Raw genomic sequence first — 25,657 nt, forward strand, 5'->3', positions numbered from 1 at the left:
TCCACTCTCCCGTCCTGTGACAGTGGGAACTGGTGCTCTCCACTCTCTGTCCTGTGACAGTTGGAACTGGTGCTCTCCACTCTCTGTCCTGTGACAGTTGGAACTGGTGCTCTCCATCTCTCTGTCCTGTGACAGTTTGAACTGGTGCTCTCCACTCTCTGTCCTGTGACAGTTGGAACTGGTGCTCTCCACTCTCCCGTCCTGTGACAGTGTGAACTGGTGCTCTCCACTCTCTGTCCTGTGACAGTTTGAACTGGTGCTCTCCACTCTCTGTCCTGTGACAGTTTGAACTGGTGCTCTCCACTCTCTGTCCTGTGACAGTGTGAACTGGTGCTCTCCACTCTCTGTCCTGTGACAGTTTGAACTGGTGCTCTCCACTCTCCCGTCCTGTGACAGTTTGAACTGGTGCTCTCCACTCTCCCGTCCTGTGACAGTTTGAACTGGTGCTCTCCACTCTCTGTCCTGTGACAGTTGGAACTGGTGCTCTCCACTCTCTGTCCTGTGACAGTTGGAACTGGTGCTCTCCACTCTCTGTCCTGTGACAGTTTGAACTGGTGCTCTCCACTCTCCCGTCCTGTGACAGTTTGAACTGGTGCTCTCCACTCTCTGTCCTGTGACAGTTGGAACTGGTGCTCTCCACTCTCTGTCCTGTGACAGTTGGAACTGGTGCTCTCCACTCTCCCGTCCTGTGACAGTTTGAACTGGTGCTCTCCACTCTCTGTCCTGTGACAGTTTGAACTGGTGCTCTCCACTCTCTGTCCTGTGACAGTTTGAACTGGTGCTCTCCATCTCTCTCCTGTGACAGTTTGAACTGGTGCTCTCCACTCTCTGTCCTGCGACAGTTTGAACTGGTGCTCTCCACTCTCCCGTCCTGTGATAGTTTGAACTGGTGCTCTCCACTCTCTGTCCTGTGACAGTTTGAACTGGTGCTCTCCACACTCTGTCCTGTGACAGTTGGAACTGGTGCTCTCCACTCTCTGTCCTGTGACAGTTTGAACTTGTGCTCTCCACTCTCTGTCCTGTGACAGTTTGAACTGGTGCTCTCCACTCTCTGTCCTGTGACAGTTTGAACTGGTGCTCTCCACTCTCTGTCCTGTGACAGTTTGAACTGGTGCTCTCCACTCTCCCGTCCTGTGACAGTGGGAACTGGTGCTCTCCACTCTCTGTCCTGTGACATTTGGAACTGGTGCTCTCCATCTCTCTCCTGTGACAGTTTGAACTGGTGCTCCCCACTCTCTGTCCTGTGACAGTTTGAACTGGTGCTCTCCACTCTCTGTCCTGTGACAGTTTGAACTGGTGCTCTCCACTCTCTGTCCTGTGACAGTTTGAACTGGTGTTCTCCACTCTATGTCCTGTGACAGTTTGAACTGGTGCTCTCCACTCTCTGTCCTGTGACAGTTTGAACTGGTGCTCTCCACTCTCTGTCCTGTGACAGTTTGAACTGGTGTTCTCCACTCTATGTCCTGTGACAGTTTGAACTGGTGCTCTCCACTCTCTGTCCTGTGACAGTTTGAACTGGTGTTCTCCACTCTCTGTCCTGTGACAGTTTGAACTGGTGTTCTCCACTCTATGTCCTGTGACAGTTTGAACTGGTGCTCTCCACTCTCTGTCCTGTGACAGTGTGAACTGGTGCTCTCCACTCTCTGTCCTGTGACAGTGTGAACTGGTGCTCTCCACTCTCCCGTCCTGTGACAGTTTGAACTGGTGCTCCCCACTCTCCCGTCCTGTGACAGTTTGAACTGGTGCTCTCCACTCTCTGTCCTGTGACAGTTTGAACTGGTGCTCTCCACTCTCTGTCCTGTGACAGTTGGAACTGGTGCTCTCCATCTCTCTCCTGTGACAGTTTGAACTGGTGCTCTCCACTCTCTGTCCTGTGACAGTTTGAACTGGTGCTCTCCACTCTCTGTCCTGTGACTGTTTGAACTGGTGCTCTCCACTCTCCCGTCCTGTGACAGTTTGAACTGATGCTCTCCACTCTCGGTCCTGTGACAGTTTGAACTGGTGCTCTCCACTCTCCCGTCCTGTGACAGTTTGAACTGGTGCTCTCCACTCTCTGTCCTGTGACAGTTTGAACTGGTGTTCCCCACTCTCTGTCCTGTGACAGTTTGAACTGATGCTCTCCACTCTCTGTCCTGTGACAGTGTGAACTGGTGCTCTCCACTCTCTGTCCTGTGACAGTGGGAACTGGTGCTCTCCACTCTCTGTCCTGTGACAGTTTGAACTGGTGCTCTCCACTCTCTGTCCTGTGACAGTTGGAACTGGTGCTCTCCACTCTCTGTCCTGTGACAGTTGGAACTGGTGCTCTCCATCTCTCTCCTGTGACAGTTTGAACTGGTGCTCTCCACTCTCTGTCCTGCGACAGTTTGAACTGGTGCTCTCCACTCTCCCGTCCTGTGACAGTTTGAACTGGTGCTCTCCACTCTCTGTCCTGTGACAGTTAGAACTGGTGCTCTCCACTCTCTGTCCTGTGACAGTTTGAACTGGTGCTCTCCACTCTCTGTCCTGTGACAGTTTGAACTGGTGCTCTCCACTCTCTGTCCTGTGACAGTTGGAACTGGTGCTCTCCATCTCTCTCCTGTGACAGTTTGAACTGGTGCTCCCCACTCTCTGTCCTGTGACAGTTTGAACTGGTGCTCTCCACTCTCTGTCCTGTGACAGTTTGAACTGGTGCTCTCCACTCTCTGTCCTGTGACAGTTTGAACTGGTGTTCTCCACTCTATGTCCTTTGACAGTTTGAACTGGTGCTCTCCACTCTCTGTCCTGTGATAGTTTGAACTGGTGCTCTCCACTCTCTGTCCTGTGACAGTTTGAACTGGTGTTCTCCACTCTATGTCCTGTGACAGTTTGAACTGGTGCTCTCCACTCTCTGTCCTGTGACAGTGTGAACTGGTGCTCTCCACTCTCTGTCCTGTGACAGTGTGAACTGGTGCTCTCCACTCTCCCGTCCTGTGACAGTTTGAACTGGTGCTCCCCACTCTCCCGTCCTGTGACAGTTTGAACTGGTGCTCTCCACTCTCTGTCCTGTGACAGTTTGAACTGGTGCTCTCCACTCTCTGTCCTGTGACAGTTGGAACTGGTGCTCTCCATCTCTCTCCTGTGACAGTTTGAACTGGTGCTCTCCACTCTCTGTCCTGTGACAGTTTGAACTGGTGCTCTCCACTCTCTGTCCTGTGACTGTTTGAACTGGTGCTCTCCACTCTCCCGTCCTGTGACAGTTTGAACTGATGCTCTCCACTCTCGGTCCTGTGACAGTTTGAACTGGTGCTCTCCACTCTCCCGTCCTGTGACAGTTTGAACTGGTGCTCTCCACTCTCTGTCCTGTGACAGTTTGAACTGGTGTTCCCCACTCTCTGTCCTGTGACAGTTTGAACTGATGCTCTCCACTCTCTGTCCTGTGACAGTGTGAACTGGTGCTCTCCACTCTCTGTCCTGTGACAGTGGGAACTGGTGCTCTCCACTCTCTGTCCTGTGACAGTGTGAACTGGTGCTCTCCACTCTCTGTCCTGTGACAGTTTGAACTGGTGCTCTCCACTCTCTGTCCTGTGACAGTTTGAACTGGTGCTGTCCACTCTCTGTCCTGTGACAGTTTGAACTGGTGCTCTCCACTCTCCCGTCCTGTGACAGTTTGAACTGGTGCTCTCCACTCTCTGTCCTGTGACAGTGGGAACTGGTGCTCTCCACTCTCTGTCCTGTGACAGTTGGAACTGGTGCTCTCCACTCTCTGTCCTGTGACAGTTTGAACTGGTGCTCTCCACTCTCTGTCCTGTGACAGTTGGAACTGGTGCTCTCCACTCTCCCGTCCTGTGACAGTGTGAACTGGTGCTCTCACTCTCTGTCCTGTGACAGTTTGAACTGGTGCTCTCCACTCTCTGTCCTGTGACAGTTTGAACTGGTGCTCTCCACTCTCTGTCCTGTGACAGTGTGAACTGGTGCTCTCCACTCTCTGTCCTGTGACAGTTTGAACTGGTGCTCTCCACTCTCCCGTCCTGTGACAGTTTGAACTGGTGCTCTCCACTCTCCCGTCCTGTGACAGTTTGAACTGGTGCTCTCCACTCTCTGTCCTGTGACAGTTGGAACTGGTGCTCTCCACTCTCTGTCCTGTGACAGTTGGAACTGGTGCGCTCCATCTCTCTCCTGTGACAGTTTGAACTGGTGCTCTCCACTCTCTGTCCTGTGACAGTTTGAACTGGTGCTCTCCACTCTCTCTCCTGTGATAGTTTGAACTGGTGTTCTCCACTCTCCCGTCCTGTGACAGTTTGAACTGGTGCTCTCCACTCTCTGTCCTGTGACAGTTTGAACTGGTGCTCTCCACTCTCTGTCCTGTGACAGTTTGAACTGGTGCTCTCCACTCTCTCTCCTGTGATAGTTTGAACTGGTGCTCTCCACTCTCTGTCCTGTGACAGTTTGAACTGGTGCTCTCCACTCTCTCTCCTGTGACAGTTGGAACTGGTGCTCTCCACTCTCTGTCCTGTGACAGTTTGAACTGGTGCTCTCCACTCTCTGTCCTGTGATAGTTTGAACTGGTGCTCTCCACTCTCTGTCCTGTGACAGTTTGAACTGGTGCTCTCCACTCTCTCTCCTGTGACAGTTGGAACTGGTGCTCTCCATCTCTCTGTCCTGAGATAGTTTGAACTGGTGCTCTCCACTCTCGGTCCTGTGACAGTTTGAACTGGTGCTCTCCACTCTCTGTCCTGTGATAGTTTGAACTGGTGCTCTCCACTCTCTGTCCTGTGACAGTTTGAACTGGTGCTCTCCACTCTCTCTCCTGTGACAGTTGGAACTGGTGCTCTCCACTCTCTGTCCTGTGACAGTTTGAACTGGTGCTCTCCACTCTCTGTCCTGTGACAGTTTGAACTGGTGCTCTCCACTCTCTGTCCTGTGACAGTTTGAACTGGTGCTCTCCACTCTCTGTCCTGTGACAGTTGGAACTGGTGCTCTCCACTCTCCCGTCCTGTGACAGTTGGAACTGGTGCTCTCCACTCTCTGTCCTGTGACAGTTAGAACTGGTGCTCTCCACTCTCTGTCCTGTGACAGTTGGAACTGGTGCTCTCCACTCTCTGTCCTGTGACAGTTTGAACTGGTGCTCTCCACTCTCTGTCCTGTGACAGTTAGAACTGCTGCTCTCCACTCTCTGTCCTGTGACAGTTTGAACTGGTGCTCTCCACTGTCTGTCCTGTGACAGTTGGAACTGGTGCTCTCCACTCTCTGTCCTGAGACAGTTGGACCTGGTGCTCTCCACTCTCTGTCCTGTGACATTTTGAACTGGTGCTCTCCACTCTCTGTCCTGTGACAGTTTGAACTGGTGCTCTCCACTCTCTGTCCTGTGACAGTGTGAACTGGTGCTCTCCACTCTCTGACATGCGACAGTGTGAACTGGTGCTCTCCACTCTCTGTCCTGTGACAGTTTGAACTGGTGCTCTCCACTCTCTGTCCTGTGACAGTTTGAACTGGTGCTCTCCACTCTCTGTCCTGTGACAGTTTGAACTGGTGCTCTCCACTCTCCCGTCCTGTGACAGTTTGAACTGGTGCTCTCCACTCTCTGTCCTGTGACAGTTGGAACTGGTGCTCTCCATCTCTCTCCTGTGACAGTTTGAACTGGTGCTCTCCACTCTCTGTCCTGCGACAGTTTGAACTGGTGCTCTCCACTCTCCCGTCCTGTGACAGTTTGAACTGGTGCTCTCCACTCTCTGTCCTGTGACAGTTAGAACTGGTGCTCTCCACTCTCTGTCCTGTGACAGTTTGAACTGGTGCTCTCCACTCTCTGTCCTGTGACAGTTTGAACTGGTGCTCTCCACTCTCTGTCCTGTGACAGTTGGAACTGGTGCTCTCCATCTCTCTCCTGTGACAGTTTGAACTGGTGCTCCCCACTCTCTGTCCTGTGACAGTTTGAACTGGTGCTCTCCACTCTCTGTCCTGTGACAGTTTGAACTGGTGCTCTCCACTCTCTGTCCTGTGACAGTTTGAACTGGTGTTCTCCACTCTATGTCCTTTGACAGTTTGAACTGGTGCTCTCCACTCTCTGTCCTGTGATAGTTTGAACTGGTGCTCTCCACTCTCTGTCCTGTGACAGTTTGAACTGGTGTTCTCCACTCTATGTCCTGTGACAGTTTGAACTGGTGCTCTCCACTCTCTGTCCTGTGACAGTGTGAACTGGTGCTCTCCACTCTCTGTCCTGTGACAGTGTGAACTGGTGCTCTCCACTCTCCCGTCCTGTGACAGTTTGAACTGGTGCTCCCCACTCTCCCGTCCTGTGACAGTTTGAACTGGTGCTCTCCACTCTCTGTCCTGTGACAGTTTGAACTGGTGCTCTCCACTCTCTGTCCTGTGACAGTTGGAACTGGTGCTCTCCATCTCTCTCCTGTGACAGTTTGAACTGGTGCTCTCCACTCTCTGTCCTGTGACAGTTTGAACTGGTGCTCTCCACTCTCTGTCCTGTGACAGTTTGAACTGGTGCTCTCCACTCTCCCGTCCTGTGACAGTTTGAACTGATGCTCTCCACTCTCGGTCCTGTGACAGTTTGAACTGGTGCTCTCCACTCTCCCGTCCTGTGACAGTTTGAACTGGTGCTCTCCACTCTCTGTCCTGTGACAGTTTGAACTGGTGTTCCCCACTCTCTGTCCTGTGACAGTTTGAACTGATGCTCTCCACTCTCTGTCCTGTGACAGTGTGAACTGGTGCTCTCCACTCTCTGTCCTGTGACAGTTTGAACTGGTGCTCTCCACTCTCTGTCCTGTGACAGTTTGAACTGGTGCTGTCCACTCTCTGTCCTGTGACAGTTTGAACTGGTGCTCTCCACTCTCCCGTCCTGTGACAGTTTGAACTGGTGCTCTCCACTCTCTGTCCTGTGACAGTGGGAACTGGTGCTCTCCACTCTCTGTCCTGTGACAGTTGGAACTGGTGCTCTCCACTCTCTGTCCTGTGACAGTTTGAACTGGTGCTCTCCACTCTCTGTCCTGTGACAGTTGGAACTGGTGCTCTCCACTCTCCCGTCCTGTGACAGTGTGAACTGGTGCTCTCACTCTCTGTCCTGTGACAGTTTGAACTGGTGCTCTCCACTCTCTGTCCTGTGACAGTTTGAACTGGTGCTCTCCACTCTCTGTCCTGTGACAGTGTGAACTGGTGCTCTCCACTCTCTGTCCTGTGACAGTTTGAACTGGTGCTCTCCACTCTCCCGTCCTGTGACAGTTTGAACTGGTGCTCTCCACTCTCCCGTCCTGTGACAGTTTGAACTGGTGCTCTCCACTCTCTGTCCTGTGACAGTTGGAACTGGTGCTCTCCACTCTCTGTCCTGTGACAGTTGGAACTGGTGCGCTCCATCTCTCTCCTGTGACAGTTTGAACTGGTGCTCTCCACTCTCTGTCCTGTGACAGTTTGAACTGGTGCTCTCCACTCTCTCTCCTGTGATAGTTTGAACTGGTGTTCTCCACTCTCCCGTCCTGTGACAGTTTGAACTGGTGCTCTCCACTCTCTGTCCTGTGACAGTTTGAACTGGTGCTCTCCACTCTCTGTCCTGTGACAGTTTGAACTGGTGCTCTCCACTCTCTCTCCTGTGATAGTTTGAACTGGTGCTCTCCACTCTCTGTCCTGTGACAGTTTGAACTGGTGCTCTCCACTCTCTCTCCTGTGACAGTTGGAACTGGTGCTCTCCACTCTCTGTCCTGTGACAGTTTGAACTGGTGCTCTCCACTCTCTGTCCTGTGACAGTTTGAACTGGTGCTCTCCACTCTCTGTCCTGTGACAGTTTGAACTGGTGCTCTCCACTCTCTCTCCTGTGACAGTTGGAACTGGTGCTCTCCATCTCTCTGTCCTGTGATAGTTTGAACTGGTGCTCTCCACTCTCGGTCCTGTGACAGTTTGAACTGGTGCTCTCCACTCTCTGTCCTGTGATAGTTTGAACTGGTGCTCTCCACTCTCTGTCCTGTGACAGTTTGAACTGGTGCTCTCCACTCTCTCTCCTGTGACAGTTGGAACTGGTGCTCTCCACTCTCTGTCCTGTGACAGTTTGAACTGGTGCTCTCCACTCTCTGTCCTGTGACAGTTTGAACTGGTGCTCTCCACTCTCTGTCCTGTGACAGTTTGAACTGGTGCTCTCCACTCTCTGTCCTGTGACAGTTGGAACTGGTGCTCTCCACTCTCCCGTCCTGTGACAGTTGGAACTGGTGCTCTCCACTCTCTGTCCTGTGACAGTTAGAACTGGTGCTCTCCACTCTCTGTCCTGTGACAGTTGGAACTGGTGCTCTCCACTCTCTGTCCTGTGACAGTTTGAACTGGTGCTCTCCACTCTCTGTCCTGTGACAGTTAGAACTGCTGCTCTCCACTCTCTGTCCTGTGACAGTTTGAACTGGTGCTCTCCACTGTCTGTCCTGTGACAGTTGGAACTGGTGCTCTCCACTCTCTGTCCTGAGACAGTTGGAACTGGTGCTCTCCACTCTCCCGTCCTGTGACAGTTTGAACTGGTGCTCTCCACTCTCCCATCCTGTGACAGTTGGAACTGGTGCTCTCCACTCTCCCGTCCTGTGACAGTTTGAACTGGTGCTCTCCACTCTCTGTCCTGTGACAGTTTGAACTGGTGCTCTCCACTCTCTGTCCTGTGACAATTTGAACTGGTGCTCTCCACTCTCTCTCCTGTGACAGTTTGAACTGGTGCTCTCCACTCTCTGTCCTGTGACAGTGTGAACTGGTGCTCTCCACTCTCTGTCCTGTGACAGTGTGAACTGGTGCTCTCCACTCTCCCGTCCTGTGACAGTTTGAACTGGTGCTCCCCACTCTCCCGTCCTGTGACAGTTTGAACTGGTGCTCTCCACTCTCTGTCCTGTGACAGTTTGAACTGGTGCTCTCCACTCTCTGTCCTGTGACAGTTGGAACTGGTGCTCTCCATCTCTCTCCTGTGACAGTTTGAACTGGTGCTCTCCACTCTCTGTCCTGTGACAGTTTGAACTGGTGCTCTCCACTCTCTGTCCTGTGACAGTTTGAACTGGTGCTCTTCACTCTCCCGTCCTGTGACAGTTTGAACTGATGCTCTCCACTCTCGGTCCTGTGACAGTTTGAACTGGTGCTCTCCACTCTCCCGTCCTGTGACAGTTTGAACTGGTGCTCTCCACTCTCTGTCCTGTGACAGTTTGAACTGGTGCTATCCACGCTCTGTCCTGTGACAGTTGGAACTGGTGCTCTCCACTCTCCCGTCCTGTGACAGTGTGAACTGGTGCTCTCCACTCTCTGTCCTGTGACAGTTTGAACTGGTGCTCTCCACTCTCTGTCCTGTGACAGTGTGAACTGGTGCTCTCCACTCTCTGACATGCGACAGTGTGAACTGGTGCTCTCCACTCTCTGTCCTGTGACAGTTTGAACTGGTGCTCTCCACTCTCTGTCCTGTGACAGTTTGAACTGGTGCTCTCCACTCTCTGTCCTGTGACAGTTTGAACTGGTGCTCTCCACTCTCCCGTCCTGTGACAGTTTGAACTGGTGCTCTCCACTCTCTGTCCTGTGACAGTTGGAACTGGTGCTCTCCACTCTCTGTCCTGTGACAGTTGGAACTGGTGCTCTCCATCTCTCTCCTGTGACAGTTTGAACTGGTGCTCTCCACTCTCTGTCCTGCGACAGTTTGAACTGGTGCTCTCCACTCTCCCGTCCTGTGACAGTTTGAACTGGTGCTCTCCACTCTCTGTCCTGTGACAGTTAGAACTGGTGCTCTCCACTCTCTGTCCTGTGACAGTTTGAACTGGTGCTCTCCACTCTCTGTCCTGTGACAGTTTGAACTGGTGCTCTCCACTCTCTGTCCTGTGACAGTTGGAACTGGTGCTCTCCATCTCTCTCCTGTGACAGTTTGAACTGGTGCTCCCCACTCTCTGTCCTGTGACAGTTTGAACTGGTGCTCTCCACTCTCTGTCCTGTGACAGTTTGAACTGGTGCTCTCCACTCTCTGTCCTGTGACAGTTTGAACTGGTGTTCTCCACTCTATGTCCTGTGACAGTTTGAACTGGTGCTCTCCACTCTCTGTCCTGTGACAGTTTGAACTGGTGCTCTCCACTCTCTGTCCTGTGACAGTTTGAACTGGTGTTCTCCACTCTATGTCCTGTGACAGTTTGAACTGGTGCTCTCCACTCTCTGTCCTGTGACAGTGTGAACTGGTGCTCTCCACTCTCTGTCCTGTGACAGTGTGAACTGGTGCTCTCCACTCTCCCGTCCTGTGACAGTTTGAACTGGTGCTCCCCACTCTCCCGTCCTGTGACAGTTTGAACTGGTGCTCTCCACTCTCTGTCCTGTGACAGTTTGAACTGATGCTCTCCACTCTCTGTCCTGTGACAGTGTGAACTGGTGCTCTCCACTCTCTGTCCTGTGACAGTTGGAACTGGTACTCTCCACTCTCTGTCCTGCGACAGTGTGAACTGGTGCTCTCCACTCTCTGTCCTGTGACAGTTTGAAATGGTGCTCTCCACTCTCTGTCCTGTGACAGTTTGAACTGGTGCTGTCCACTCTCTGTCCTGTGACAGTTTGAACTGGTGCTCTCCACTCTCCCGTCCTGTGACAGTTTGAACTGGTGCTCTCCACTCTCTGTCCTGTGACAGTGGGAACTGGTGCTCTCCACTCTCTGTCCTGTGACAGTTTGAACTGGTGCTCTCCACTCTCTGTCCTGTGACAGTTTGAACTGGTGCTCTCCACTCTCTGTCCTGTGACAGTTGGAACTGGTGCTCTCCACTCTCCCGTCCTGTGACAGTGTGAACTGGTGCTCTCCACTCTCTGTCCTGTGACAGTTTGAACTGGTGCTCTCCACTCTCTGTCCTGTGACAGTTTGAACTGGTGCTCTCCACTCTCTGTCCTGTGACAGTGTGAACTGGTGCTCTCCACTCTCTGTCCTGTGACAGTTTGAACTGGTGCTCTCCACTCTCCCGTCCTGTGACAGTTTGAACTGGTGCTCTCCACTCTCCCGTCCTGTGACAGTTTGAACTGGTGCTCTCCACTCTCTGTCCTGTGACAGTTGGAACTGGTGCTCTCCACTCTCTGTCCTGTGACAGTTGGAACTGGTGCTCTCCATCTCTCTCCTGTGACAGTTTGAACTGGTGCTCTCCACTCTCTGTCCTGCGACAGTTTGAACTGGTGCTCTCCACTCTCCCGTCCTGTGATAGTTTGAACTGGTGCTCTCCACTCTCTGTCCTGTGACAGTTTGAACTGGTGCTCTCCACACTCTGTCCTGTGACAGTTGGAACTGGTGCTCTCCACTCTCTGTCCTGTGACAGTTTGAACTTGTGCTCTCCACTCTCTGTCCTGTGACAGTTTGAACTGGTGCTCTCCACTCTCTGTCCTGTGACAGTTTGAACTGGTGCTCTCCACTCTCTGTCCTGTGACAGTTTGAACTGGTGCTCTCCACTCTCCCGTCCTGTGACAGTGGGAACTGGTGCTCTCCACTCTCTGTCCTGTGACAGTTGGAACTGGTGCTCTCCACTCTCTGTCCTGTGACAGTTGGAACTGGTGCTCTCCATCTCTCTGTCCTGTGACAGTTTGAACTGGTGCTCTCCACTCTCTGTCCTGTGACAGTTGGAACTGGTGCTCTCCACTCTCCCGTCCTGTGACAGTGTGAACTGGTGCTCTCCACTCTCTGTCCTGTGACAGTTTGAACTGGTGCTCTCCACTCTCTGTCCTGTGACAGTTTGAACTGGTGCTCTCCACTCTCTGTCCTGTGACAGTGTGAACTGGTGCTCTCCACTCTCTGTCCTGTGACAGTTTGAACTGGTGCTCTCCACTCTCCCGTCCTGTGACAGTTTGAACTGGTGCTCTCCACTCTCCCGTCCTGTGACAGTTTGAACTGGTGCTCTCCACTCTCTGTCCTGTGACAGTTGGAACTGGTGCTCTCCACTCTCTGTCCTGTGACAGTTGGAACTGGTGCTCTCCACTCTCTGTCCTGTGACAGTTTGAACTGGTGCTCTCCACTCTCCCGTCCTGTGACAGTTTGAACTGGTGCTCTCCACTCTCTGTCCTGTGACAGTTGGAACTGGTGCTCTCCACTCTCTGTCCTGTGACAGTTGGAACTGGTGCTCTCCACTCTCTGTCCTGTGACAGTTTGAACTGGTGCTCTCCACTCTCTGTCCTGTGACAGTTTGAACTGGTGCTCTCCACTCTCTGTCCTGTGACAGTTGGAACTGGTGCTCTCCATCTCTCTCCTGTGACAGTTTGAACTGGTGCTCCCCACTCTCTGTCCTGTGACAGTTTGAACTGGTGCTCTCCACTCTCTGTCCTGTGACAGTTTGAACTGGTGCTCTCCACTCTCTGTCCTGTGACAGTTTGAACTGGTGTTCTCCACTCTATGTCCTGTGACAGTTTGAACTGGTGCTCTCCACTCTCTGTCCTGTGACAGTTTGAACTGGTGCTCTCCACTCTCTGTCCTGTGACAGTTTGAACTGGTGTTCTCCACTCTATGTCCTGTGACAGTTTGAACTGGTGCTCTCCACTCTCTGTCCTGTGACAGTGTGAACTGGTGCTCTCCACTCTCTGTCCTGTGACAGTGTGAACTGGTGCTCTCCACTCTCCCGTCCTGTGACAGTTTGAACTGGTGCTCCCCACTCTCCCGTCCTGTGACAGTTTGAACTGGTGCTCTCCACTCTCTGTCCTGTGACAGTTTGAACTGATGCTCTCCACTCTCTGTCCTGTGACAGTGTGAACTGGTGCTCTCCACTCTCTGTCCTGTGACAGTTGGAACTGGTACTCTCCACTCTCTGTCCTGCGACAGTGTGAACTGGTGCTCTCCACTCTCTGTCCTGTGACAGTTTGAAATGGTGCTCTCCACTCTCTGTCCTGTGACAGTTTGAACTGGTGCTGTCCACTCTCTGTCCTGTGACAGTTTGAACTGGTGCTCTCCACTCTCCCGTCCTGTGACAGTTTGAACTGGTGCTCTCCACTCTCTGTCCTGTGACAGTGGGAACTGGTGCTCTCCACTCTCTGTCCTGTGACAGTTTGAACTGGTGCTCTCCACTCTCTGTCCTGTGACAGTTTGAACTGGTGCTCTCCACTCTCTGTCCTGTGACAGTTGGAACTGGTGCTCTCCACTCTCCCGTCCTGTGACAGTGTGAACTGGTGCTCTCCACTCTCTGTCCTGTGACAGTTTGAACTGGTGCTCTCCACTCTCTGTCCTGTGACAGTTTGAACTGGTGCTCTCCACTCTCTGTCCTGTGACAGTGTGAACTGGTGCTCTCCACTCTCTGTCCTGTGACAGTTTGAACTGGTGCTCTCCACTCTCCCGTCCTGTGACAGTTTGAACTGGTGCTCTCCACTCTCCCGTCCTGTGACAGTTTGAACTGGTGCTCTCCACTCTCTGTCCTGTGACAGTTGGAACTGGTGCTCTCCACTCTCTGTCCTGTGACAGTTGGAACTGGTGCTCTCCATCTCTCTCCTGTGACAGTTTGAACTGGTGCTCTCCACTCTCTGTCCTGCGACAGTTTGAACTGGTGCTCTCCACTCTCCCGTCCTGTGATAGTTTGAACTGGTGCTCTCCACTCTCTGTCCTGTGACAGTTTGAACTGGTGCTCTCCACACTCTGTCCTGTGACAGTTGGAACTGGTGCTCTCCACTCTCTGTCCTGTGACAGTTTGAACTTGTGCTCTCCACTCTCTGTCCTGTGACAGTTTGAACTGGTGCTCTCCACTCTCTGTCCTGTGACAGTTTGAACTGGTGCTCTCCACTCTCTGTCCTGTGACAGTTTGAACTGGTGCTCTCCACTCTCCCGTCCTGTGACAGTGGGAACTGGTGCTCTCCACTCTCTGTCCTGTGACAGTTGGAACTGGTGCTCTCCACTCTCTGTCCTGTGACAGTTGGAACTGGTGCTCTCCATCTCTCTGTCCTGTGACAGTTTGAACTGGTGCTCTCCACTCTCTGTCCTGTGACAGTTGGAACTGGTGCTCTCCACTCTCCCGTCCTGTGACAGTGTGAACTGGTGCTCTCCACTCTCTGTCCTGTGACAGTTTGAACTGGTGCTCTCCACTCTCTGTCCTGTGACAGTTTGAACTGGTGCTCTCCACTCTCTGTCCTGTGACAGTGTGAACTGGTGCTCTCCACTCTCTGTCCTGTGACAGTTTGAACTGGTGCTCTCCACTCTCCCGTCCTGTGACAGTTTGAACTGGTGCTCTCCACTCTCCCGTCCTGTGACAGTTTGAACTGGTGCTCTCCACTCTCTGTCCTGTGACAGTTGGAACTGGTGCTCTCCACTCTCTGTCCTGTGACAGTTGGAACTGGTGCTCTCCACTCTCTGTCCTGTGACAGTTTGAACTGGTGCTCTCCACTCTCCCGTCCTGTGACAGTTTGAACTGGTGCTCTCCACTCTCTGTCCTGTGACAGTTGGAACTGGTGCTCTCCACTCTCTGTCCTGTGACAGTTGGAACTGGTGCTCTCCACTCTCCCGTCCTGTGACAGTTTGAACTGGTGCTCTCCACTCTCTGTCCTGTGACAGTTTGAACTGGTGCTCTCCACTCTCTGTCCTGTGACAGTTTGAACTGGTGCTCTCCATCTCTCTCCTGTGACAGTTTGAACTGGTACTCTCCACTCTCTGTCCTGCGACAGTTTGAACTGGTGCTCTCCACTCTCCCGTCCTGTGATAGTTTGAACTGGTGCTCTCCACTCTCTGTCCTGTGACAGTTTGAACTGGTGCTCTCCACACTCTGTCCTGTGACAGTTGGAACTGGTGCTCTCCACTCTCTGTCCTGTGACAGTTTGAACTTGTGCTCTCCACTCTCTGTCCTGTGACAGTTTGAACTGGTGCTCTCCACTCTCTGTCCTGTGACAGTTTGAACTGGTGCTCTCCACTCTCTGTCCTGTGACAGTTTGAACTGGTGCTCTCCACTCTCCCGTCCTGTGACAGTGGGAACTGGTGCTCTCCACTCTCTGTCCTGTGACATTTGGAACTGGTGCTCTCCATCTCTCTCCTGTGACAGTTTGAACTGGTGCTCCCCACTCTCTGTCCTGTGACAGTTTGAACTGGTGCTCTCCACTCTCTGTCCTGTGACAGTTTGAACTGGTGCTCTCCACTCTCTGTCCTGTGACAGTTTGAACTGGTGTTCTCCACTCTATGTCCTGTGACAGTTTGAACTGGTGCTCTCCACTCTCTGTCCTGTGACAGTTTGAACTGGTGCTCTCCACTCTCTGTCCTGTGACAGTTTGAACTGGTGTTCTCCACTCTATGTCCTGTGACAGTTTGAACTGGTGCTCTCCACTCTCTGTCCTGTGACAGTTTGAACTGGTGTTCTCCACTCTCTGTCCTGTGACAGTTTGAACTGGTGTTCTCCACTCTATGTCCTGTGACAGTTTGAACTGGTGCTCTCCACTCTCTGTCCTGTGACAGTTTGAACTGGTGCTCTCCACTCTCTCTCCTGTGACAGTTTGAACTGGTGCTCTCCACTCTCTGTCCTGTGACAGTTTGAACTGGTGCTCTCCACTCTCTGTCCTGTGACAGTTGGAACTGGTCCTCTCCACTCTCTGTCCTGTGACAGTTTGAACTGGTGCTCTCCACTCTCTGTCCTGTGACAGTTTGAACTGGTGCTCTCCACTCTCTGTCCTGTGACAGTTTGAACTGGTGCTCTCCACTCTCTGTCCTGTAACAGTTTGAACTGGTGCTCTCCACTCTCTGTCCTGTGACAGTTTGAACTGGTGTTCTCCACTCTATGTCCTGTGACAGTTTGAACTGGTGCTCTCCACTCTCTGTCCTGTGACAGTTGGAACTGGTGCTCTCCACTCTCCCGTCCTTGGAAGGTTTTACTCCGTTAAAGACGCTATATAAATACAAGTTATTGTTGTTTAGTTCCTCTCCTTGATTTATTTTAATTTTCCTCGTATCTCCTATTAGGGGTATGTACAGGTCTTGTATTCTACCAAATACTGTTTTTGAACACCTCCCACTTTGATCTGTAGTTTTATCGATTTATCGTTCTGCCCAGTCTATTGTGGTCAATTCCTGCCTCATCCCTCCAATGTCAACCTTACCTAGATTTAAAACCTTGGTTCGTGACTCACCCTTTCCCTCTCAAACCTAATATCGAATTCAATCATATTATGGTCACTGTTCGCTCGATGTTCCCACACCGTTAGATCATTGACTGATTCAGGCTCATTACTCATCACTAAATCTAAGATGGTCGGTTCTCTTCTTGGTTCGGGACCATATTGTTCTAGAAAACTGTCCCGAATACACTCAAGAAATTTGCTGCCTTTGCGACTCCAAAGACTCTGTGCTTTTGCAGCAATATCTCTGATCTCCATGTTTATATCATCATAGGCGGTCCCTCGAAGCGAGGATGACTTACTTCCATGCCAAAAAGGGATGAGTTCACAGGTGTTTCAATGAAGGACCTAATATTCCAGATCCTGAACTACATCGTGAAGGGTGGAAGGTGCCTGTACTTGGATTTTTTTAACGTGTGGTGGCCGTTGCACACCAGCCACCACACGGGCTTGACAGAGCGAGGTCTTGGTCCAGTGACAAGGGTTACCCAAGACTAGTGGAGACCAGCTCTGCTGCACAGACCGAGCATGCACACCTATCGCAGTGTGGGCTGGGCCCGTGCTGCCCCTGCGCCCTCGCCTCTTCTGAGCCCCAAACTCACACCTTTCCTGGGCCCCGGTCACTTCCATCTCCAAACTCTTGCCGATCCTTCGCCCCTCCTGCTGTGCCTGCCTGCACTGCAATCAGCGACTTGGCTTCACAGTCATTGCCCTCCTGCAGCAGTACGTGATGTTCCCTGCAGTGACATGCCGCTGCACGCTGTTCCTTCCAATGGCCTCGGCCTGCTGATGGTCTTGCAGGCCGGGACCACACTGATTTCTGGGCCGGCCCGCCGCACACGGCTCCCTCCATTGACCCCGGCCTGCTGATGGTCTTGCAGGCTGGGACCACATCGATTTCCGGGCCGGGCCGCTACACGCTGTTCCCTCCAATGGCCCCAATATCCTGCTACTTTATCACTGCTATCACTGCTGTAGAAAACTCCCACCAAAGTCTTACATCCTTTTCTATTTCTCAGTTCTACCCATAGCGTTTCTACTGCCTGCTCACCCTGAGTGATATCTAATGCTGTAACAATGAGGTAGCAATCCCGGCCTCCCCCGGGTCCATACGGAGTGTGTACAGACCCGGGAAGGCATCGCAAAAGCCGGTTTTCAGCCCACGATGCACATGTGCTGAAAACCGGCTTTCCCGATGTATCAACCTGGAACTTGACAGATCTTCTATATCTCGGGAACGAGGACATTTGCAAGGGCAAGATTGCGGGATTTACCCATATCTTGCCCAGCAAATGTCCTCAAAACTCTTGCGCCTGATAAAAGCAGGTGCATAGTCTACTTTTACAAGCGTAAGAGTTTTAAAACACACTTAAAACATAAAAAATAACATTTAAAAAACACATTTAATTTTAAAACCCTGCCCACTACATTAAATTTATTTTAAACCATAATTTTTTTAACTTTTTAAAAACACGGATTTTTTTTTTCTCAGATATTTATTAACTTTCATTTCAATTCATTTTAATTATGTGAGGTGTGTTTTTAATTTTTTATTGGTGTTATTGTGTTTGGGATTTTTTGTTCTCAGTAGCAGTGAGAACTCTTAGATACAGAGTTCCAATTGCTATTAATTGAGAATACTTTACCTGATTGGTTGAGCAGTCACATGTGACTGCACCTTCTGTGTCCGTACCTCGAGGATGGGAGTGCGCTTCGCAGCACGGGAAGAGAAGGCCTCCCCACCGGAATCGAAGGGGTCTCCGGGACCACCAGGTACTTCCGGAAAATTTCTCCGGTCGGAGGCGTGAGTCCGAAAGAAGCCTCCGACCGGAATTTCAAGGCCAATATTGCTGCTCCAATTTCCCTGACCTGCCTAAAGAACTAATAACCTAGAATCATACCCAGCCAGGTCTCAGTGATGGCCTCTGCGTCACATCCTTTAAACTGAATTTACATTTCTAATTCAATAAAAAAAACACGAGCAAACTAGCCAGTGATGAAGGACCAGAGATGAATAACGAGATAAGGGCAAAATTGAAAGCAAAAGGCAGACACCAAGTACATAGACAATAAAGAAGAGAACGACAATAGGGAATACAAAGAGATTAGGATCAAAGACAAAAAAATAATCAGGAAGGCAAAAAGGATCTACGAAATTAAATTACCAAAGAATAGAAAAAGATTTGAAAAGTATTCTACTGACGCAGAAATAACAAAAGGTAACACAGGATAGGAACAGGTCCACTACGGGACACATACGATAAACTCACGGCGAAATAGCAGAAATATTGAATAATTACTTTGCCTCCGTATTGACCAGGAGCCTAACAGGGTTGACATGACGCTAGAAGATAGAAATATCGAAATAGTGCCATGGGATCTCTTGCGTTCACCTGAGAGAGCAGACAGGGCCTCAGTTTGCCGACTCATCTGAAAGACGGCACCTCTGACAGTGCAGCACACCCTCAGCACTGCACTGGGGAAACCATCCCGTCCGCCATCTTGGATCTTCCTCCGGCCGCTGGTCCCATCAACTGTGGAGCCCCTGGCGAGCACGTGGTGTGTGCAATGGCTGCGGCCTCTCTGACCTCTCCTCCTTCCACAAAGTGGACCTCTGGCCATCCCAATGCCTGCCCTCAGTCAGGAGGTAGTACCTCAAATCTCTCACCCCCACTTCCCACACCTCGGATCTCTCACCATCTCACTGAAGGGTGCTGCTCAGCCCCGAGCTTACAGCTCGCATCCCACTCATAGGCAACTCGGCCTGTACAGGTCTCCAGTCGTCTTTGACCCCATTGCCACTGGACCAAGACTTTGCTCTGCTAAGCCTGCGTGATAGCCGGTGTGAAACGGCCACCCCACGTTAAAGGAACTCACGCACAGGCATCTTCCACCCCTTCAAAGTCTTCCTTGATTTCAAGGGACTGACTATGATGATGGGAGTTAATACTGAGGAAGACTGCGACAAAATACGAGAAGACATTAATAATCTTGCAAAATGGGCATCATAGAATCATAGAAATTTACAGCACAGAAGGAGGCCATTCGGCCCATTGCATCCATGCCAGCCTATAAAGAGCTATCCAGCCTAATCCCACTTTCCAGCTCTTGATCCGTAGCCTTGTAGGTTACAGCACTTCAAGTGCACATCCAAATAATTTTTAAATGTGATAAGGGTTTCTGCCTCTATCACCCTTTCAGGCAGTGAGTTCCAGACCCACAGCAATCTCTGGGTGAAAACATTGCTTTTCAAATCACATCTAAACCTCCTACCAATGACTTTAAGTTTACGCCCCCCTGGTTATTGACCCCTCTGCTAAGGGAAATAGGTCCATCCTATCCACTCCACCTAAGCCCCTCATAATTTTATACACCTCAATAAGGTCTCTCCTCAGCCTCCTCTATTCCAAAGGAAACAACCCCAGCCTATCCAATCTTTCCTCAAAGCTAAAATTTTCCAGTTCAGGCAACATCCTTGTAAATCTCCTCTGTACCCTCTCTAATGCAATCACCTTTTTCCTGTAATGTGGTGACCAGAACTGCACGCAGTACTCTAGCTGTGGCCTAACTAGTGCTTTATACAGTTCAAGCATAACCTCCCTGCTCTTATATTCTATGCCTTGGCTAATAAAGGCAAGTATCCCATATGCCTTCTTAACTACCTTATCTACTTGGCCTGCCACCTTCAGGGATCTGCACACCTGCACTCCTGGTCCCTCTGATCATCTACATTGTGTATTCCCTTGCCTTGTTAGCCCTCCCTAAATGCATTACCACACAGTTCTCCGGATTGAATTCCGTTTGCCACTGTTCTGCCCACCTGACCAGTCTATTGATATAGTCCTGCAATCTACAGCTTTCTTCTTCATTATCAACCACACGGACAATATTTGTATCATCTCCAAACTTCTTAATCATACCCTCTACATTGAAGTCTAAATCATTGATACCACAAAAGCAAGAGACCTAATAATGAGCCCTGTGGAACCCCACTGGAAACAGCCTTCCAGTCACAAAAACACCCATCAACCATTACTCTTTGCTTCCTGCCTCTGAGCCAATTTTGAATCCAACTTGCCACTTTCCCTTGGATCCCAAGGGCTTTTACTTTTCTGACCAGTCTGATATTTGGGACCTTATCAAAAGCCTTCCTACACTACACTACGTCATATGCACAACCCTCATCGACCCTCCTTGTTACCTCCTCAAAATATTCAATCAAGTTAGTCAGGCACGACCTTCCCTTAACAAATCCACGCTGACTGTCCTTGATTAATCTGTTTCTTTCTAAATGAAGATTTATCCTACCCCTCAGAATTTTTTGCAATAATTTGCCCACCACTGAGGTTAGGCTGACTGGCCTGTAATTACTTGGTCTATCCCTTTCTCCCTTTTGAAACAGCGGTACAACATTAGCAGTCCTCCAGTACCACACCTGTTGCCAGAGAGGATTGGAAAATGATAGTCAGAGCCTCTGCTATTTCCTCCTTTGCTTCTCTTAACAGCCTGGGATACATTTCATCCGGGCCTGGGGATTTATCCACTTTCAAAGTGTAATTGGAAAGTAATTTTCAACATAGAGAAGTGTGGGGTGATGCAATATGGTATGAAAAATAAGGAGGTCACATACTGCTTGGGTAACAAGAGTCAAAATGGGGTAGAGGAGCAAAGGAATTGTGGGGTACAAATACACAGATCATTAAAGGAGCAATTCAGGTTAACATGGTCATAAAAATGCAAACAAAGCACTGGGGTTCATTTCTAGAAGAATAAAATTGAAAAGCAGAGTAGATACGTTGGAATTATATAGACCCTTGGTTAGATCACACATAGTACAGTGCAAAGCTCTGATCTTCATATTTGATAGGTGAGACGAAGAGAAGATGTTTCCAATTGTTGGCAGAATCCAAAACTAGTGGCTTTAAATATGAGATAGTCACGAATAAATCCAATAATCAATTTTTAAAAACTTATTTTCTCAGAATGGTGAGAATGTAGAAATCGCTACTACAGGGAGCGGTTGAAACGAATATCATAGATGGATTGAAGGGGAATCTAGATAAGTACAGCAGGGAGAATGGAATAGCAGCTTGTGCTGATAGGGTTAGATGAAGTTGGGTAGGAGCATAAATGCTGGCACAAACCTATTGGGCTGAATGGCCTGTTTATGTGCTGTAAATCGCATGTAATTCTATATAATTACCCTCTCTCACTCTCCCCTCAGGGCCCTACACTCCCAGTACTGGACATTCCCCACACTCACTCTGTCCCTCAGTTCTACATTCCCCTCTCTCACTCTCCCCTCAGGGCCCTGCACTCCCAGTACTGGACATTCCCCACACTCACTCTGTCCCTCAGTTCTACATTCCCCTCTCTCTCACTCTCCCCTCAGGGCCCTAACTCCCAGTACTGGACATTCCCCACACTGTGTCCCTCAGTTCTACATTCCCCTCTCTCACTCTCCCCTCAGTGCCCTACACTCCCAGTACTGGACATTCCCCACACTCACTCTGTCCCTCAGTTCTACATTCCCCTCTCTCACTCTCTCCTCAGTGCCCTACACTCCCAGTACTGGACATTCCCCACACTCACTCTGTCCCTCAGTTCTACATTCCCCTCTCTCTCACTCTCCCCTCAGTGCCCTACACTCCCAGTATTGGACATTCCCCACACTCACTCTGTCCCTCAGTTCTACATTCCCCTCTCTCTCACTCTCCCCTCAGGGCCCTGCACTCCCAGTACTGGACATTCCCCACACTGTGTCCCTCAGTTCTACATTCCCCTCTCTCACTCTCCCCTCAGTGCCCTACACTCCCAGTACTGGACATTCCCCACACTGTGTCCCTCAGTTCTACATTCCCCTCTCTCTCACTCTCCCCTCAGTGCCCTACACTCCCAGTACTGGACATTCCCCACACTGTGTCCCTCAGTTCTACATTCCCCTCTCTCACTCTCCCCTCAGGGCCCTACACTCCCAGTACTGGACATTCCCCACACTCACTCTGTCCCTCAGTTCTACATTCCCCTCTCTCACTCTCCCCTCAGGGCCCTACACTCCCAGTACTGGACATTCCCCACACTCACTCTGTCCCTCAGTTCTACATTCCCCTCTCTCACTCTCCCCTCAGGGCCCTGCACTCCCAGTACTGGACATTCCCCACACTCACTCTGTCCCTCAGTTCTACATTCCCCTCTCTCACTCTCCCCTCAGTGCCCTACACTCCCAGTACTAGGCATTCCCCACACTGTGTCCCTCAGTTCTACATTCCCCTCTCTAACTCTCCCCTCAGTGCCCTACACTCCCAGTACTGGACATTCCCCACACTGTGTCCCTCAGTTCTACATTCCCCTCTCTCACTCTCCCCTCAGTGCCCTACACTCCCAGTACTGGACACTCCCTACATTCACTCTGTCCCTCAGTTCTACATTCCCCTCTCTCACTCGCCCCTCAGTGCCCTACACTCCCAGTACTGGACATTCCCCACATTGTGTCCCTCAGTTCTACATTCCCCTCTCTCACTCTCCCCTCAGTGCCCTACACTCCCAGTACTGGACATTCCCCACACTCACTCTGTCCCTCAGTTCTACATTTCCCTCTCTCACTCTCCCCTCAGTGCCCTACACTCCCAGTACTGGACATTCCCCACACTGTGTCCCTCAGTTCTACATTCCCCTCTCTCATTCTCCCCTCAGTGCCCTACACTCCCAGTACTGGACACTCCCTACATTCACTCTGTCCCTCAGTTCTACATTCCCCTCTCTCACTCGCCCCTCAGTGCCCTACACTCCCAGTACTGGACATTCCCCACACTCACTCTGTCCCTCAGTTCTACATTACCCTCTCTCACTCTCCCCTCAGTGCCCTACACTCCCAATACTAGACATTCCCCACATTCACTCTGTCCCTCAGTTCTACATTCCCCTCTCTCACTCTCCCCTCAGTGCCCTACACTCCCAGTACTGGACACTCCCTACATTCACTCTGTCCCTCAGTTCTACATTCCCCTCTCTCACTCTCCCCTCAGTGCCCTACACTCCCAGTACTGGACATTCCCCACACTCACTCTGTCCCTCAGTTCTACATTCCCCTCTCTCACTCTCCCCTCAGTGCCCTACACTCCCAGTACTGGACATTCCCCACACTGTGTCCCTCAGTTCTACATTCCCCTCTCTCACTCTCCCCTCAGTTCTACATTCCTCTGTCTCTGATTCTTACCTCTCCGTTGTTTTATCCAGATGACTATTCCGATAATCCCGAATGTAGCCAGTGCAACGATTAATCCAATGATAATATTAAGATGGGAGCGTACACCAGTGTTTTCCGGTATTTCTGAAACACAGTTGAATAATATCAGGATAGTCTGCCTGTTGCCGGATCCATTCCCAGTTCTGTGTTGATGAGAGGACAATTTTCACTTCACCTACCCGTCGGTTATCTGACGGGATCGGGTCCATCACTGGTTTTACTGCCGCCTGATTTTACTCTCCACTGAAGATAATAAAGTGTCACTTTGATGGTGGTATGAAACCAGGACTGCCCCGATCCCATGGGTTACCTGCCCGGCGAGTTCGCTTCTAATTACCCCCAATGTCTCTGTCCTAGAATCATAGCCTTCGGCCCATCGTATCCGTGTCGGGTGAAAAAGAGCTACCCAGCCTCATCCCACTTTCCAGCTCTTGGTCCGTAGCCCTGTCGGTTACGGAACTTCAAGTGCACGTCCAAGCACTTTCTAAATGTGATGAGAGTTTCTGCCTCTACCACCCTTTCAGGCAGTGAGTTCCAGACTCCCACCACCCTCTGGGTGAAAATTGTTTCCTCATTCCCCTCTAATCCTTCTACCAACTACTTTAAATCTATGCCCCCTGATTATTGACCCCCTCTGCTTAGGGAAATAGGTCATTCCTATCCACTCTATCTGGGCCCTTCATAATTTTATACACCTCAATAAGATCTCCCCTCAGCATCCTCTGTTCCAAAGAAAACAAACCCAGCCGACCCAATCTTTCCTCATAGCTAAAATTTTCCAGTCCTGGCAACATCCTCGTAAATCTCCTCTGTACCCGTTCTAGTGCAATCACATCTTTCCTGTAATGTGGAGACCAGAACTGCACACAGTACTCCAGCTGTGGTCTAACTAGTGCTGTATACAGTTCTAGCATAACCTCCCTGCTCTTATACTCTATGCCTCTGTTCCTCCCATTTATTATAAATTCCGTTGCCGCCTTGCACCTTCCCAAATGCATTACCTCACACTTCTCCAGATTGAATTCCATTTTCCACTTTTCTGCCCAACTGACCAGTCCATCACACGGCCAATTTTTGTATTATCTGCAAACCCCTTTTATTATGCCCCTACATTTAAGTCGAAATCATTCATATATAGTACAAAAAGCAAGAACCCAGCACTGAGCCCTGCGGAACCCCACTGGTAACAGCCTTCCAATTGTAAAAACACCCGTCAATCATTACCCTTTGCTTCCTGCCTCTGAGCCAATTTTGGATCCAACTTGCCACTCTCCCTTGGATCCCATGGGCTTTTAGTTTTTTGATCAGCCTGCCATGTGGGACCTTGTCAAAAACTTTGCTAAAATCCATGTAGACTACATCAAATGCACTGCTCTCATCGACACTCCTTGTTACCTCCTCAAAAAATCCAATCCAGTTAGTCAGACATGACCTTCCCTGAACAAATTCATGCTGACTGTCCTTGATTAATCTGTGTCTTTCTAAATGATGGTTTATAGTGTCCCCCAGAATTGATTCCAATAATTTGCCCACCAGCGAGGTTAAACAAATTGGCCTGTAATTACTCGGTCTAAACCTTCCTCCTTTTTAAACAATGGTACAAAGTTCGCAGTTCTCCAATCCTCTGGCATCACTCCTGTAGCCAGCAAGGATTGGAAAATGATGGTCAGAGCCTCTGCAATTTCCTTCCTTGCTTCTTTTAATAGCCTAGGACATATTTCATCTGGTCTTGGCCTTATTCCATCCCCAGGGTCACCAAGTAGTCAGCATCACTGATGGTTTTCACATCAAACTTCAAAGTAATGAAGAATAAATTGACTGCAGTAAACTGGGCTGAGCTGGTGATGAGTAAAACTACAGATAAATAGTGGGAACAGTTTAAAGGAAGTACTGGGTACAATACAACACCAGGACTTACCTGTACAATGCTAAGACTCCACTTCTGTAGTTAGGCAACCATGGTCAACAAATGAAAGAAGTGAGAGTATCAAGCTAAAGGGAAAGGCTGACACAAATGGTCAGAGATTGAGTTACAGAGCAGTTAGACAAGTATCAGCTCATCAGAGAGAGTCAGAATGGATTTTGAAGGGTAGGTCCTGTCTGACTAATCTCATTGAATTTTATGAGGAGGTCACTAACATGGTGGATAAGGGAGTGTCTATGGATGTTGTCTATATGGTATTCCAGAAGACATTTGACAAGGTTCTGCACAAGAGATTTTTAGCAAAAAGAACAGCGTACAGAATTGGAGCTAATCTTGTGACAGGGGTTGAAAGTTGGTTGGGAGGAAGGAGACAGAGAAGAGGGATAAAGGGAATCTGCTCTGATTGGCAGGATGTGACGAGTGGTGTTCCCCAGGGATCTGGACTGAGGTCCCAGCTTTTCACCATACATATTAATGACTTAATGAAGGAATAGAGAGTTGTATATCCA

General features: G+C 50.3%; 1 protein-coding gene across 5 annotated transcripts in view; it reads right to left on the reverse strand.

Annotated features, from left to right (window-relative positions):
• The window catches only part of LOC139229857 (class I histocompatibility antigen, F10 alpha chain-like), a 62,681-nt gene that overhangs the window by 23,926 nt on the left and 13,098 nt on the right, over nt 1-25,657 (reverse strand). For 3 of the 5 annotated variants that reach the window (XM_070861481.1, XM_070861480.1, XM_070861482.1), the window contains exon 5: nt 23,195-23,308. The exons of 1 other annotated variant lie outside the window; for it this stretch is intronic. In XM_070861481.1, coding sequence (XP_070717582.1) covers nt 23,195-23,308 — 114 coding nt within the window. Of the gene's footprint in view, nt 1-15,551; nt 15,750-23,194; nt 23,309-25,657 lie in introns of those variants that run through there. One more of the 5 variants, XM_070861483.1, reaches the window with a different exon arrangement.

Source organism: Pristiophorus japonicus, chromosome 19, assembly GCF_044704955.1.
Source record: "Pristiophorus japonicus isolate sPriJap1 chromosome 19, sPriJap1.hap1, whole genome shotgun sequence".
Lineage (NCBI taxonomy): Eukaryota > Metazoa > Chordata > Chondrichthyes > Pristiophoridae > Pristiophorus > Pristiophorus japonicus.